Below are 16,758 nucleotides of genomic sequence, written 5' to 3' on the forward strand. Positions count from 1 at the left end.
CAAGTCTGGTTATGGAAAGTATGTCCAGTAATGTCATACGTATCTCATACAAAAAAAAATAATTTCAGTTTACATAAATCAATTTATTTAAGATCGACAAAAAAAGTAAATGAATCCCACAAATTAAAATATTGGTCAAATTGTTAAGTATGAAAATTAAAAAATAAAGATGTAAACAGTTGATAACAAAAGCAAAATTTTAACTAAAATTATAATAAAATAACTGAGAAACCAGGAAACATATTTATCTAAAAATACGGGAAAACAAAATCTTTTATTTTGAAATTGACAAAAAAATGGAATATGGTTATAAAAAGATAGAAATGTTTAGTGAATTAAAAACATATGAAATAATCAATACTAAAGAACAGATTAAATGTGTTTTTGCTTAAAAGATTTTCAAAGTCAAATAAATTAAAATTCTTGTAAAATTGTGATAAAACAGAAAATGACGAAAAAATTAAAACAATGTTTAATATCTAAGAGTAATTAAATAAAAAAAAACATTTAAAAAAGGTTTGTTTTAATCTTGCCCTAATTAAAAACTCAACAAAGAGAATTCTTGAAATTAAATCTACATCTGTACATTTATTTACAAAAGTTGTTGGTGGTCCGACTGTTTCTTTGGGCTTTGAACGCGCCCTGACTAATTTGGTCCTCCAGTATCCCAGAATGCACCGCTGCTGATCTGGTGTCCACGTCAAAGCTGACAGCCGCTAATGGCCTCAGTTGATGTGGCACTTTGAGCTCTTCGGACTCTGGATAAACTCCCGAACCGACACTCCGAAGTGGCTCCGGCGGACCCGGCGGTTCCGGTTCTCCTCCCGGTCCGGTAATGAGGCAGCAGCGGGCGAACGGTGCTTTAGAACGCCGCCAAAGCCGCTTCGGACGCTCGGGGAAAACAGCTGTTGTTAGCCGGGTTCGGGGTTTTAAATGAGTTCGGGTCAGCTGATACTTCCACCGAATTTAAGGGCGGGAAGAGGACCGAACGGAATAACAGAGTCAACCGAACTTCATGCCTAGAACGATCCTGGTCTGGTTTGGGTCACAGCGAGGCTAGCCCCCCTCCCGGACTTGTTTTGGTGCGTGTTTGACCCCCGGTCAGGATGTCCTCGTGGCTCGGTGGACTCGGCTCGGGCCTCGGCCAGTCCCTCGGCCAGGTCGGCGGGAGTCTGTCGACCTTCACCGGTCAGATCTCCAACTTCACCAAAGACATGCTGCTGGAAGGAGTGGAGGAAGTCGGAGGTAGGAACCACTTTTCTCTGGTCCGTGTGTGCAGGCGGAAGGGTTTGTGGGAGCACACAGTCGATTCTGCTGCTCTCGTGACAGAAACAACAAGAACATTCAAACTCAGTTCTTCACAAAACACCTTAAAACGTTCATAACGACCATCTGGAAGAGTTTAAAAAGTACCAATACATTTATTATTCTTATTATTTATTCCGTATTTCTGGGTTTTGATAAAAACAAAGATTAAAAACTGATCCGAATTGATCAACTAATTTCACATCTTTGTTTATACAAAATTCCAGTTTCTTCTTTTAATTCTTATTTTTACCTTTAAAACGGAGTTTTGTTCTTTTTTTAAATCAAAGAATTTTGTTGATTTTGATCTGTAAAAACAAACAAAAATCAGATAAAATTAAACTTAGATCTGACAAAACATGTTTTTGTGGATTTACCTTGTAGAGATGTTATTACTGAAAAAGCAACTTCCTTCTGACTTTCATAAAGTAAAAAACTCATTCAGTTTATTTATTTTTACAGATAATTTAACAAACTTAAATTAGTTTATCTTATTTTTTAGTGTTTACATAATTTAGATGTGATTAAAGCATTTTATTTAGAATGTGTAGCATTTAAAATTTAAATCTATTCATGATTTTTTTTTCTTCTTTAGACGCATTTATCTTTATTTACATTGACAATTGTTGCCCCAAACACTCCACAGAAAAACACCTCCAAAAGAAATTATACATTTTACTTTGGGATTTTTCTTTTTTTAAGTAAAATATTCCTTTTAAATGTTTTTAGTTCATTTCTTAACATGCGTAAGGTGACAGTGGAGAGGAAAGACTCCTTTCTAACAGAAGAAAACCTCAGGAGATCCAAACTTTGATTTGTGAATAATTGAGTCCAGTTTGTTCTCCACGTTTGTGGTTCTCGGACAGAAGCATGACAGGAATGTGGAGCTCCAGTCTGTGGTTCCTCCACGTTCCACATTTCAACTCGATGGAGAAATTCTGTTTTTGTGGAATTTTCCCAAAGAATTGTGGGATGTTTGTTTTGGGTCCTGAAGCTGTAATTTCTCAAATAGTTTCCCTACTTTTACCTGAATGACTTCCAACATTTTCATCCTGGTCAAAGAGCTGCTCATTCAATGCAAGAAAAGTTTCTTCAGATCCCTTTAGATAAGAAAAAATAAGCTGAAAGAATCTTATAATCTGTTTTTCTCACAGAGTTTAGGTTTTAAATCAGAAACAAATCCTTTGTTTTTCTTGACTTGTGGAGGATTTGTTTGTTTTATATCACAGCTTTAGTAACTTCTAATATTTATACTATCAAAATCTAACACTTAAACATAATATTTCTATCATTTCGAGTCAATAAATGTAAAATATTTCATATTTGACACAAAGAACAACCAGCTGATGATAACAAGACTTGTTTTTGCAGATCAAATCCAAACTATCATTGCATTTTTATTTTATTTTTCAAAAATAAATACATAAATATTTACTTTATTCTAGTGAAATGTTAACTTTTAAGTCATTTTCTCTTATAAAGCATACAAAAAGTTTAATTTCAGTCTAAATAAACCAAATATTCTTGATAATATTGTGAGTTGGAGCGATGTGAGTCTTTTCAGCGTCAGTGTAAAACAAACATGAGGAGGAGAACTTTGACCTCCAACTCACAGGATCTCCTCATGACAGCAGAGCGTCTGCGTGACCTCTGAAGGTCAGCTTCAAGGTCAGATCCTGCTGCAGTTTCTCGTTCTGAGCCGGATCTGTGGGACTGATGGGAAGCAAACGTTTCTGAACCGATCGACCGTCTGGTTGTTTCTTAATGGGAATGAATCTCCTGCTGCTGTTTCTGCAGACGCCGCCACAGAGCTGCAGATGTCCAACTCCAAGCTGGTGGAGGTGGAGACGGCGTTTTCTGCTCAGAGATCCGAGGTTTGTCAAGTTTTAAGGGGTCAAATCAGGATCAGCTGAAAGTGAACAAAAAACAGACTGAAAACTTGAAAAATAGACATCGTAAATGGAAAACAAAGAAAATTTGAAAACAAGACTTTGTACATTTGGGAAAAAAAGGGGAATCATGGGAATTTTTGGGTAGCCAATGAGGTCAAAGCACCGCCCCCTTTCCCCTCCACATTGCTAAGAGCCCACAGCAGAGAGCTTGTTGCCCCGCCCAGCGTATTTCCTTCATCACAAATACAATCTTTTTAAACATTCATCTGCTCCTGATTCACAGCTCCCTAAATAAATACTCAGAAATGCAAATTTGAGCTGAATTTTCTTTCTCTATCATCAGAAAAATGAACATGTTAAAACACATAAATCAACATTTTCATCAGAGTGGGTCTTTAAATTAAACATCATTGTGCATTTTAGACAGTTTACTGACTTTATTTTCTGTGTTTTTCGTCGTCCTGCAGCTGGATAAGCTGAGGAAGCTCCACGCTGAACTGGAGGAGAAGCTGGAAGCTTCAGAGATCCAGAACAAGCAGCAGTCTGCAGAGTACAGAACCCTCCTGCAGCAGAAGGATGTAAGTCAGGAGATCATCGACATCTACACGCAAACTATGGCTTAAAACAAGTGTCAAAGTCACGGCCCGGGGGCCGGATCCGGCCCTCCAGATCATTTTATTTTATTGTCATTAATGACCTGTATAATTTTGACAAAATATATTTCTATAGAGAGTAAAATATTGAAAGTTATTTAAGGTTTAAGTTTATTTATTCTGGAATAATATTCCTGCATTTTTATTATTCATAATCATGTTAAAAATTACAGTTTTAAAAATTGTAAATCTGATAGCTTTTTGGACTATTTTGGAATTTACCAAAATATTTTAGGCTGTTTTGGAGTATAGCTCCTATTTCAGCTATATGCTAGGCTAGCTGTTTTGGCTAATTTAGGCTTCGTTCAGTTTTTTAGACAGCTTTGAAGGTTAGCTATTTTTTCAGTTATATGCTAGCTGTTTTGGCTAACCTAAGTTTTTTTATTAGTTTTTTAGGCTAATTTGGTATTTAACTAATATTTTAGCAGGCTATGAGCTTCAGTGTTTTCAGCTTCAGCGTTTTCAGCTGTCGGCTTCAGCTTTTCAGCTTCAGCGTTTTCAACTGTCGGCTTCAGCGTTTTCAGCTTCAGCGTTTTCAACTTCAGCATTTTCAGCTGTTGGCTTCAGCATTTTCAGCTTCAGCGTTTTCAACTGTCGGCTACAGCGTTTTCAGCTTCAGCGTTTTCAACTTCAGCATTTTCAGCTGTTGGCTTCAGCATTTTCAGCTTCAGCGTTTTCAGCTTCAGCGTTTTCAACTGTCGGCTTCAGCGTTTTCAGCTTCAGCGTTTTCAGCTTCAGCGTTTTCAGCTTCAGCGTTTTCAACTTCAGCATTTTCAGCTGTTGGCTTCAGCATTTTCAGCTTCAGCGTTTTCAGCTTCAGCGTTTTCAGCCGTCGGCTTCAGAGTTTTCAGTTTCAGCGTTTTCAGCTGCAGCAGTTTCAGCATCTTTAGCGGCCAAATTCAGCTCACAGCATTCACACCAGCATTATTGTAGGGAATTCTGCATATCTAATTCAAAATTATGTTCAAAAGTTACGGTTTTAAAGTTTCAAAATGTTTTGTTCAGTAAATGTTTATCCTGTTCTCCCGTGACCTCAGGTGTGTTTTGTCTTTTTGGCGCGTTATGTGATTGAGTTTGACAGTCCTGGTTTAGGGGTTTTGGCTCCTCTGGGAGTAAAAGTGGTTCTAATCTAATGTCCAGTTGATGTTTCTGCCAGAACCCGGACGTCTTCCTCACCTGTTCCTCGTGTTTCCTGCAGGTGGAGATCAGTCACCTGAAAGCGCGGCAGAGCGGCCTGCAGGAGGAGCTGCAGAAGCTGCAACACTCGGCCCAGTCCGCCTCCGCCGGCCCGGCGGTGCTGCCCGTCTCCACCGCCTCCTCCACCGGTGCCACCTCCTCCTCCTCCTCCTCGGCCTCCGCCTTCCTGACCCGCCCCGCCCATCACGGTTTCCACGGCGACGAGGTGGACATCAGCGACGTTCTGTGGTCGCAGCAGGAGATCAACCGACTGTCCTCAGAAATCCTGCGTCTGGAGGCCGAAGTGTCTCACTGGAGGAGGATCTCTCAGGTGACGGAAGTTCCTCCTCATTTTTATGTACTTGTATGATTCAGACCGTTGTTTATTTTAGCTAATTTAACGAGCTTTACTACTAAATTAAACATTTTTAGGATTTGAGTGTTTGGATTTGAGCGCCGAATGGCGACAAACTGCTTTTCTTTGCATCAGAATATGTCTAAATTGCACTGAAAGTTCTAATATTTATCAAAAAATACTTTATTTTGTGCTTTTTTAGTCATCAACAGCGACAGGAAGTGGTTCCAGCGACCAGGGCGAGATTCTGAAGCTACAAAGACTGATCCAGGTAACGTTCAGCCTCCTCACGTTTGACTTCCGACCTCAAAGACGCTGACATGAGACTCTGCAGGAGCTTCGAGATGAGACGAGACGCGAGATGGACGAGCACCAGCACGAGCTGGCGGCTCTGCAGGACGCCCAGAGGCAGAAGATGGCCGAGGTGACCCGGCGGCATCGGGAGGAGCTCGGCGAGTATGAGGAGAGGATCGAGGAGCTGGAGGAGCAGCTTCACGCAGGTGGGAGTCAGGCCGGACCTTCACCCGACGCCTCCGAGCTCCAGAAGAACGTCCGCGCTCTTCATGAAGAGGCGGAGCAGCGCGAGAAGCTGCTGTCGGAGGTGTCGGCCGCTCTTGAGGAAGCCCGGAGGAAGCAGGCGTCGCTGCAGCTGGAGAAGGACGAGGTCCAGGAGGAGAACGCCGGCCTGCTGCAGAACTACTCGCGCCTGCAGACTTCTGTGGCTGAGCTGCAGACGCGAGTCCAGGAGCAGGAGGGGAAGGCTCTGCAGAAGGCCCAGCTCGAGCACGAGATCCAGACGCTGAGAAACAACCTGGAAGGTTCTGAGATTCACTCTCCTGACATCTGGTCTGCTGAAGAAACGAGAAGAAGTTCAGGCTTTAACCCAAACTTGTGATTTTCAGCTGCAGAGAAGGAGGTGGAGAGACTGAGGAGCCTGACTGAGGTACGCAGGAACATCAGCCGCCGTTTGTGTGATTCTAAACTGCTTTAAATAAAGTTTTGTGGCGTGAACCTTTAGGGAGAACGGAGGGAAGAGGTGGAGCACGCAGACATCCTCGAACTGAACACCATCATTGAAGCATTGAGGCGGGAAAAGGAGGCCCTGGATCTGGAGAAGGTTTGTTCACATGCAGCAACAACATCAACACAAACACATTTCAGTTTGTAAAGACGTTGGTCTGCATCTCCACAGACCGCTCTGCAGCAAAGACTGAAGGAGGCTGAGGAGCAAACCGCCTCTGAGAGCGACACGGCGGCGCTGGAGGGACGGGAGAAGGCCCTGAGAGCCGTGGAGGAGGAGCGGGACACCCTCCTGTCTGAGCTGGAGGAGCTGGACCGGCAGAACCAGGAGGCCACTAAGGTGTGAGAGAGTTTGTGACGGGAGCGAGGTGACCCGCGGGTCCATGAGGAGACGCCGCTTTGGGTTTCTAGTAGGGCTGGGAGTCACTGGGTACCTCACGATATCGATGATATCGCGATACTGCGAAATTTGTTCATTTTTAAAAATGGGTTACAAAAGTTTCGGATCAGGACTCAAAGTCAAATGTCTTGTATTGGATCAGGACATCCCTAGTTTCTAGAGGCCTGGTTTTAATTTTATTTATTGTTTTTCCATCCTCTCTTCAAACACTTCCAAAAAAACTTTATTCAACGCCTTAAAAACAGTTTTAAAAGCAGTAAATGTTTGTTTCTTCCAGCATATGATCTCCGTGAAGGAGCAGCTCTCTGCCCAGCTGAAGGAGGCGGAGGCGCAGCTGTCCAGGGCGACTGCAGAACTCAGCAGAACCGCGGAGCAGAAGCGGGCTCTGGAGGAGGAGCTGGAGGCGCAGAAGGAGACGGTCAGCCGCAGCGCCTTCAGCCTCAACGAGCTGCACATGGGCAGACAGCAGCTGGAGCGGACCCTGAAGGACCTGAAGGAGCAGCTGGGGAGCGCTCAGGAGAAGAGCCGGGATCGTCACCGAGAAGCAGGAGAGCTGAGGAAAGCTCTGCAGGAGAAGGAGGAGCAGCTGTCTGCGGTCAGAGCCAGGATGGATGAAGGAGGCGCGAGAGGAGGAGAGGCTGAGGGAGCCAGGAAGGAGCTGGAAGGGAAGGAGAAGGAGCTGATGGAGGTCAGGAGAGAATTGGACGAGTTTAGGAGGTCTCACGAAAAGCTGCTGTCTGAGATGTACGAGATGAAGATGGAGGAGAAGAAGCTGAGGGAGGAGAACGAGAAGTTCCTTCTGGACGTAGAGGAGCTAACGAAGCAGCTGAAGGAGAACCAGGCGGCTCTGAGCAGAGCCACCCGGGAGAAGGACACGAGAATCGAAGCGCTGAAGCTGGAGAAGAACCAGCTGGAGGCGGAGCTAACGCAGACGGAGAAGATGCTGGCGGAGCAGGTGAAGCAGTACCAGCAGACCATCGAGGAGCTGACGCGGGCGCGATCCATGGACGCCTCCACCCTGCAGGCCGAGCACGAGTCCGCCATCAAACTCAACCAGGAGAAAGACCTGGAGATCTCCAAGCTCAGGAGAGATTTGGAGCAGCTGGCGTCCGACCAGAGAGACACCAACGAGATGCTGTCCATCACGGTGGCCGGACAGAAGCAGCTGACGGACCTGCTGCAGGAGAAGGACGTCTTTGTGGAAACCTTAAAGCAGAACGCCGCAGACCTTCAGACGGAGATGGAGGGCAGGATTTCCAACGTGACGAAGGAGACGGAGATCCTCAAACAGACGCTGGAGGAGAAGGACAAACAGCTGGGAGGCATGAAGGAGGAGAACAACCACCTGAAGGAGGAGATCGAGCGCTTCAGAGACCAGCAGAGCAGACCTCCTCCTCTGGCCGAGCCCAAGACTCTGGACATCATCACCGAGCTGGAGACGGAGATCACCCAGCTGAAGTCCTCGGGGACGTCCCTGGAGGAGGAGGCTCAGACGCTGAGGAGGAGCGTGGAGGAGCAGCAGGCCGCCCTGCTCCAGTCCCAGCAGGCCCTGCAGGCTCAGCGGAGCGAGCTGGAGCAGGCGCACGCTCGCCACCAGCAGACGGCGCTCAACTACGACCGGATCATCCACGCCAGAGACGAAGAGATCGCTCGCCTGCAGCAAACCGTCCGGAGCGACTCGCCGCGCGTGCAGGGCGAGGTCATCCTGCAGGAGGACAAGACGCAGACCCTCAGCCAGGACAACGGCAGCGAGAAGCACGACCTGTCCAAGGTGGAAATAGAGAAGCTGGTCAGAGGCATCCAGGAGAAGGAGACGGAGATCAGCCAGCTCAATGAGAAGAACCTGACGCTGACCAAGCAGCTGGACCAGCTGGTGCTCTCCCACAACGAGGTGGGGAAACTCTCCCAGCTGATCCGGCAGAAGGATCTGGAAATCCAGGCGCTGCACGCGCGGGTCAGCATGGGGGGAGGAAACACTCAGGACCTGCTGTACCTGCAGCAGCAGGTGCAGCGCTCCGCCGACGAGAAGGAGCAGATGCTGGCCGTGCTCAACGAGAAGACCAGGGAGAACAGCCAGCTGCGCTCGGACAGCCACCGCCTCATGGACATCATGGCGGGGAAGGAGGCCGCCCTGGTCAAGCTCCAGCAGGAGAACCAGCGGCTCTCCCAAATGAACGACCCCACCGGGAGCCACGAGATGTTCAAGGAGACCATCCAGAACCTGTCCCGGATCATCCGGGAGAAGGACATCGAGATCGACGCCTTGACTCAGAAGTGCCAGACGCTGGTGACCGTCCTGCAGTCGTCCTCCGGAGAGGCCGGCGCCGGCTCTGGAGGCGTCAGCAGCAACCAGTTCGAGGAGCTCCTGCAGGAGCGGGACTCCCTGAAGCAGCAGGTGAAGAAGATGGAGGAGTGGAAGCAGCAGGTGATCACCACGGTCAAGAACCTGCAGCACGAGTCGGCTCACCTGCAGGAGGAGCTGATCAAGCTGCAGAGTCAGGTTTCTGCCGACAGCGACTGCAGCTCCCGGCTGTCCGTGGACTACGGCCGGCTCATCCAGAGCTACGAGCAGAAGGAGAAGATCCTGGGGAACCTGAGCATGGAGCTGGCTCAGGTTCAGCAGACCATCACGCAGCTCAGCTCCACCAAGGACGTCCTGCTGGGTAAACTGGACAGCGTCGCTCAGACTCCTAACAGCTCTGTGGCTCCAGGAGGTTCCTCGAGCCTCCACGCCTCCTCGCCCGGACACGAGGAGAAGCTGCAGGAAGAGCTGGAGAAACTGCAAGCCCAGTTAGCGGAGAATGAAAACGTGATCCGGACTCTCCAGGAGAACAACCACCGGCTCTCCAACTCCGCCTCCGCCTCCGAGAGCGCGCAGAGGAGCCAGGCGGAGGAGGTGCAGCAGGTCCGGGAGAGGCTGGAGGCCCTGCAGAGGTCCGTGAGGGAGAAAGACCTCCTCATCAAGAGCAAAGGAGACCAGCTCCTCCAGGTGAGCGAGGCGCTGCGTAACCGTGACAACGACAACGAGGTGCTGAAGCAGGCCGTCACCAACCTGAAGGAGCGAGCCCTCATCCTGGAGATGGACACCAAGAAGCTGAAGGAGGAGAACGAGCTGGTGGCTGCTCGCTCCCGAGAGAAGGAGTCGGAGTTCAGGGCGCTCCAGGAGACCAACATGCAGGTGTCTCTGCTGCTCAGGGAGAAGGAGTTCGAGCTGAGCGCCACGAGCGAGAAGGCGGCCACGGTGGAGAAGATGCTGAAGGAGAAACAGCAGGTCGGTGTCAGGATTACTCGACTAATCTGGCTCAGGATGTGGTGACTGAGATGTGGATGTGCTGCAGGGGAACTCCGGGGAGCTGAACCAGCTGCTGAACGAGCTGAAGTCCATGCAGGAGAAGGCCTTCCTGTTCCAGCAGGAGAGGGATCAGATGATGATGGCCCTCAAGCAGAAACAGATGGAGACTGCAGCCGTGCAGGCCGAGGTGATCTGAGACTTTAGATGGTTAAAGAGCTGCGATCAATGAGTGAATCGGCTGCATCTTCATTTTGGAAGTCCTCTGAATTGTGTCGGTGATGTTGGTAGATCCTTGAAAAGTCCTTGAATTTTAGAAAAGGATCTTCAAATTAAGATCTGATATTAATTAACAAAAACTGAGTTTTAATAGTATAAAGTTTCAACTTTTTTTTTAATCAAAAAAGGAGAATCTTAAAAAAAACATTCCACTAACAAAGATTTCTGTTCATTAAAATCTCTTATTTCGATCCACCTTTTATCTCTGCTGGAAGTTTCTGTTTCTAAAATGTTCCTCACGTATCTGGACTGAAGGTTCAGATAAATCTGCAGATTTTTATTTTTTTGAGGAGACTTTGGTCACATGTACATCCGACTAGAGAAACGATCTCGAGCCGGAAGCGTAAATATCCTAAACTCTAGGAAACCTTTTCAAAAATGATATTTTAAAACCTTTTCAGAACTATCAGCTTTGAAGCTTTTGAATGTGAATAAACTGTAACTGACCTCTGGAGAAAATGTTTTTTAACATCTTCTTGCGGCATTTTTCTTATGATGGAGGACATTTATAAAGAAAATTAAGATTCAATTTGTATTTCTAAATATTTATTTAAATTGTTGTAAATCAGTTAGAAAAAGTTTGTATTTGTGAATCAGAAAATCCACTGGGCGGGGCCACAAGCTCGCTGCTCCGCCCCATTCTGATGCAGGCAAATAGATTCTCGTCTGAGTTGGAATCTGGATCAGAACGTCTGGATCGCTCTGATGTTGCTGCCATTTTTGTTTAGTTTGTGTTTTGAGAGGCTTTTAATAATGAATTAATTTTAGGGCTTTTAATTTTAAGGGATATTTAAAAGTTTTTAAAGAAAAAAAGAATTTTGAGGGACTATAAAGTAGAGTTTTAATGTATATTTTAGGGTTTTGAAAGAATTTAAGGGGTTATAGGGAATATTTAAGGTATTTTAAAGATTTTTTAAGATTTTTTTAGAGACCCTTTCCGATGAAAATTGTGTTTTTGGTCTCTAACTTGTTCTTTCCAAAATTTCTCATGATGGAGGACATATGAACCAGAATTTCAGATTAAAACTACTTAAAAAGTATTACTTCATACAAATCACGTTGGATCAGGAGCAAACAAAAACCTGTGGTTGGAAAAAACTCGAGTTTGTTACGCATTAACTGAAATGGGCGGAGCCACAAACTTTCTGCTCCGCCCCATTCTGATGCATCCACTTACAAATAGATCCATGAACGTCTTTGTTTTCCTCATCTGAGCTGGAATCTGGATCAGAACTGGACGTCTGGATAGAAATGATGTTGCTGCCGTTTCTTTGGTCACGCTAATGTTAGCTTGGGTTTGTGAGATGCTATAAGCTAGCAGGATAGAGTGTAAACAAAGGGGTGATGGGAAATTAGTGGAGACATCAACAGTCCCGCTCACGACTCAGAGGTGAATTTTTAATGATCTCCTGCTGCTCTGCAGAAACTATGTTCTAGAAAACAACAGAATTTTTTATTTTTGTCATTATAATTAAAAAAACTCTGAAAATGGGCCAGAAGATTATTGGAATGGGACTTTAAAGCTCATCTTGTCTTCTGATCACTTCTTTAAAATGATTTAGTGGATTAAAGATGCAAATATCTTCTTTAAAGCTACAATACACTTTGTTTACAATGTTCGTTTTTCCAAAAAAGACCTTAAATGTTCACATTTGCTTTTTATGTTCCTTTGTGCAATTCTTGCTTTTTTTAAATCTTAGTCTAACTGCCTATTTAAAATCCTGTTTACAAATTATTGTTGACCTAAAATTAGTCTCAAAATTGAACCGTTTCTTAAGTTTGTTACATCATCAGGTTATTTAGTGAGTATTTAAGGTCAGAATGTTGGATTTCCGTGGTGTGGTTTGAAACATCCGTCTGCTTCCAGCTGCAGCACATGAGGGATAAGGAGCAGCGCCTGAACCTGGAGCTGGAGCGGCTGAGGAACCACCTGCTGGAGATCGAAGACTCCTATACGAGGGAGGCGCTGTCCGCCGAGGACAGGGAGGCGGAGCTGCGCAGGCGGGTGGCGCTGCTGGACGAGAAGCTGGCCACCTCCTCGACTGCAGTGGAGAGCGCCAGGTGAGCAGAAACGAAAAGCTCCGCTTCTGATTTCACCTCAACAGCTCAGATTTTGTTGCACAAATTTCTCCCATGATCCTTTTCTGCAGCCAACAGGCCAGCATGCAGGTGGAGTCGCTGCAGGAGCAGCTGAGCATGGTGGTGAAGCAGAGAGACGACACGCTGCTGCAGCTCAGAACCTCTCAGGAGCAGGTCAACCAGTACGCAGTGTCGCTCTCCAACCTGCAGATGGTGCTAGAGCAGTTTCAACAAGGTGGGGCTGCAGAAACGTTTCAACCATTTTTCTTGCTTCAGACTCTGAATCCTCTTTCTTTTCTGCTGTCAGAGGAGAAATCCATGTACACGGCTGAACTGGAAAAGCACAGGCGGGAGAAGGAGGAGTGGAGGAGGAAAGCTGTGCTCCTGCAGGAGCAAGCATCTGCTCTGCAGGTACGTCAGACGTTCACTCGGACGAGCAGACATGGAGAAAAAAACCAACACGTGTTCACGTTTGTCTCCTTCAGCTGAACCTGGAAGAGGCCAACGCCGCCCTGGACTCGGCGTCTCGTCTGACGGATCAGCTGGACCTGAAGGAGGAGCAGATTGAGGAGCTGAAGAGGCAAAGTGAGTCTGAACGTCGGCGTGTTTATTGTTTTAAAGGGATTGTGGGGTCAAAGCTGTAAAAATAAAAACCATAAATGTGTCTTTTTGTATTTATTCATCATTAACTATATTTATTAAATGTATTTAAATGAGGAAAATACATATTAAACAACATTTTAGCAAATAAATATACCAGAGTTAGCACAAAAATCAATTTACAAGGTAGATACAAACAAAAGACGTTGGTACGGTGGCCCTGAAGTTCAAATCACATCCAGATATCTCAACTCAGAAACGGTCATGGAAGAAACTGATGTGAAATTACGGATTACAGTCACGGCTGTTTACTTCTAATCTCGGATACCTCCAAGGAGATCATCGTTTACGAAAACACTTGAATGCATCACTGCATTTATTGACTCAATGATTTCATAAAATCTAAAGTTTGATGAACATCTTCAGACGTGGCGTCCTCATGACCACATTTTGGGTTATATGACCACATAGGTCATTCTGCTTAAGTGACAGTTTTAAGAAGTTGAATAATTCTAGAAACTTCTTCCACCGAGTTTCATTTTTAACGCTCCAATTTATAAATATATATTTTTGCTTTATCTATTTCTAATATTTTGGATCAATTTTTTTTGGCCCACAACATTCATTAACTGCAAGGAGCAGATTATTTTGGCATACGGAAAATGTGACCTCACATGCGCACAAACTCTCCAGAATTTACTCAAACTTAGTTCCAGCGAAAATGAATTTTGTGCATCCTAACTTCTCAAGCATCGTTGGAAATCAATTGGTAAAAAAACATGTAATTACAAGTTGTAGATTTTGAACGGTGTTTGTGGCGAGCTCTCAAAAGTGGCGTTCTCCTGCTACTCGCAGACTTTTAAACAAAATAACTTTGAAACGTCATGTATGGATCCCTGGTTAGAGATGAGCAAAAGGATATGAGGATGTGAACATATTAGGAATGTGGGTGTGGTTAGAAATAAGCTTCGTTGCTAAGGAAATCTAAAATTTTACTTTAACAGATTCTTTTGAAACTTGCATCAATTTGTTCGGTATCCGCAGGCGACCAAAACATAAAATGGTTGCTATGGAGATAAAACAAAAAAAGATGCCATTTTGAAAAAAAAAAGTAATTTTTTTACATGGATTTGTCACATTCAGCTCAGACTTTCCTGGTCGGATGTGGACGGGGAGGCGGGGTTACTGGGGGCCGTACGCCGCTCGGCTTCAAGTTCATTTGGCATTTTCACAAAACACAGTTGACTGAGTGATTGTATTTGTTTATTTGTATGTTTTCACTCTTCATATTAAACCATGAAGTCTACAGATCTCCTTAAGGTCGTTTTCTCTCCTTCTTTGGAGACGCCACAGAAGCCGTCTGCTTCTTTTTCTGCATCACGGCAGCTTTGGAACAGACGGCTCATTGGCCGATTTCCAGAAACTCAAATTCTTTAGACGCCTGCATGTGAATTGTGACTCTACGTTCGGCTCTTATCAGGTATGAACATGACCTCAGCTCATTCTCAGACGCCTGTTTCTGTCACCTCCGTTCAGACCGTGTTTGTCCAGAACTGGACTGAGATGGTATCTGCATGTAGGAAGTCGTGACCCACAGGAACATTCATGACCTGCTTGGATCGATGATTGATCACCTGGGAGAACAGGCCACTCAGCCATGAGTAAACTTCAGATTTCACGGGTTTCTGCAGACATTTCAGAGTTTTTCTTGTATCAAAGATGAATTATTCCTCATTTATAGGGTGCAAAAAAAAAAAAAAAAGATTTTGGTGCAATTTTTTTACAAAATCTGGGAGGTGAAAATCCTGTTCCCACGTTTGGTTCAAAGGATTTGGTCAAACACACTGGAAAAAAAAGTAAGTAAAAATAACAAAAAAGTTAATGAAATAAAGATTAAAACTTGTTCTCTTCAACAATTACATAGAAACATGTTTTATTAGTACCTGCAGAACATCTGTAAAGGCTTTTCTTTTGGTTTTATTCACTCTTTGTTTCCTAAATAAAAGAATTATTCGAGCTGCATTAACCCGTTCATTACCACCTTTAATTTTATAGTGCCTTTTCTGTTGGCTTTATCGCCATAGCAACCATTTAAGGTTTAGGTCACCTGGAGGCGATAAACAAGTTGTTGTCATTTTGAGAAGAATCAGCAAAAATAAACTTTTGGATTTCCTTAGCAACGGTGGTTTTTGTTAGCCACGCCCACATTCCTAATATGTTAATATTGTATGTTATATAGTTTGATTCGTGGTTTACATTTTCACCATAATCTGGTTTTAAAAATTGTGAGATCAACAGAGAAACTCCTCTTTTTTCAGCTTACCATGTAAACAGTTTATAACCTACAACTTCTAAATAAAACTTCAGCGTTTTGTCCTAAATATCCTCCCAGTGAAGAGGCGACAGAAGGAAATTTGTGAAGATTGCTAAAACAAAAATGACATGTTGTGTGAAAATGTAAAAACACCAAATGTCAAACTTTGCCACCCTTGGGTACCTTGGCCATCCCATAATAATTTCAAACTTTCTTTGGACATCCCTGACACGTGTTTTGGTTTTTGAGTCCCGTAAGAGATTTTGACCCCATTTATGTTCTGACGGTTTCTCCCGCTGTGATGTGTCCGACATTTCACCGGGTGTGAGGGGCGTGCACGTGTTGGTGAGTTTTGAGCAGCAGGTGGGGGTCACATTTTATGTAAGGTGCAAAGAAAGAAGAATAGAAACAATCTGGTCCTCCAGTCCAGGATGGCTGCTGCTGCGGCGGCGGCGGGATAGAATATTTGCATCAAAACCTGGAGCAGAAACATCTCAGTGGTCCTTAGAAAAACTGTTAAAAGTTAAGAGAAGAAAAACCAAAATGATTCCAGATTTATTTCCTTTTTAAAGAACCAGGTTTTCTTTCATTTCCAAACCTTTTCTCACATGTTGATCGTGGCTCCATCGAGCTGATGACTTCCACTTTACTGAGCTGTTGGAGGATCTGTGGCGTTGCCATGGAGATGTCTTGGATCTGGGTCCGTTTCTTTAGAATGAATGTGAGTCTGCGGTTTGGATGACGATTGATCCGTTTCCTCCTCAGTCGATGTCCGGCAGGAGATGCTGGAGGAGGCGCAGAAGAAGCTGATGAACCTCCTCAACAGCACTGAAGGAAAGATAGACAAGTGAGTTAATGAGACCAGGAAGTAGTCTGAGTCATCTGGAGAATTAAAAAAAAAGAAGAAATCTTTGCTCCTTTTTGTTGTTTATTAACATCAGCTGTTTCAGGTGTTTCCGTCCAATCAGAGAAGTCTAACCAGCATCTCATGCCTGCAGGGTTCTGATGCGGAACCTGTTCTTGGGTTACTTCCACACGCCGAAGGCCAAGCGCGCCGACGTGCTGAGGCTCATGGGAAGTGTGCTGGGGTTGACCCGAGAAGACGTGGATAAGGTGAGTGGTTTCTGGACCTCAGTTTGGTTCTGGACATCTTTAACATTTGACTGATCAGATGGAGGACGATTAAGATGAAGACTCAATAAGTGAGAATAAACTCCTGCAGATTGAAGGACATAAATGTGACAGAACTGAGTTTGTAGCTTTTCTTTTCTTCATTACACCCCTCTCTCACTCAGGGACCACCTTACACAGGGGTCTCAAACTCGCGGCCCGCGGGCCATTTGCGGCCCGCAGGATGATGATTTGCGGCCCGTGTCTTCATATTAAAGATTACTGT

The 16,758-nt window shown here is 44.8% G+C and overlaps 1 protein-coding gene across 1 annotated transcript in view; it reads left to right on the forward strand.

Annotated features, from left to right (window-relative positions):
- The first annotated feature begins 632 nt into the window (after nt 1-632).
- Nucleotides 633-16,758, forward strand: part of trip11 (thyroid hormone receptor interactor 11) — a 20,808-nt gene continuing 4,682 nt past the window's right edge. Inside the window, exons 1-17 of the mRNA XM_024274874.2 lie at nt 633-1,245; nt 3,103-3,179; nt 3,665-3,775; nt 5,049-5,357; nt 5,584-5,652; nt 5,716-6,199; nt 6,284-6,324; nt 6,400-6,498; nt 6,574-6,741; nt 7,079-10,072; nt 10,140-10,280; nt 12,237-12,430; nt 12,520-12,683; nt 12,756-12,859; nt 12,934-13,033; nt 16,128-16,209; nt 16,361-16,475. Coding sequence (XP_024130642.1) covers nt 1,107-1,245; nt 3,103-3,179; nt 3,665-3,775; nt 5,049-5,357; nt 5,584-5,652; nt 5,716-6,199; nt 6,284-6,324; nt 6,400-6,498; nt 6,574-6,741; nt 7,079-10,072; nt 10,140-10,280; nt 12,237-12,430; nt 12,520-12,683; nt 12,756-12,859; nt 12,934-13,033; nt 16,128-16,209; nt 16,361-16,475 — 5,391 coding nt within the window. The 5' untranslated portion in view covers nt 633-1,106. The remainder of the gene's footprint in view (nt 1,246-3,102; nt 3,180-3,664; nt 3,776-5,048; nt 5,358-5,583; nt 5,653-5,715; nt 6,200-6,283; nt 6,325-6,399; nt 6,499-6,573; nt 6,742-7,078; nt 10,073-10,139; nt 10,281-12,236; nt 12,431-12,519; nt 12,684-12,755; nt 12,860-12,933; nt 13,034-16,127; nt 16,210-16,360; nt 16,476-16,758) is intronic.

Source organism: Oryzias melastigma, linkage group LG22 (assembly GCF_002922805.2).
Source record: "Oryzias melastigma strain HK-1 linkage group LG22, ASM292280v2, whole genome shotgun sequence".
NCBI classification, from domain to species: Eukaryota; Metazoa; Chordata; class Actinopteri; order Beloniformes; family Adrianichthyidae; genus Oryzias; species Oryzias melastigma.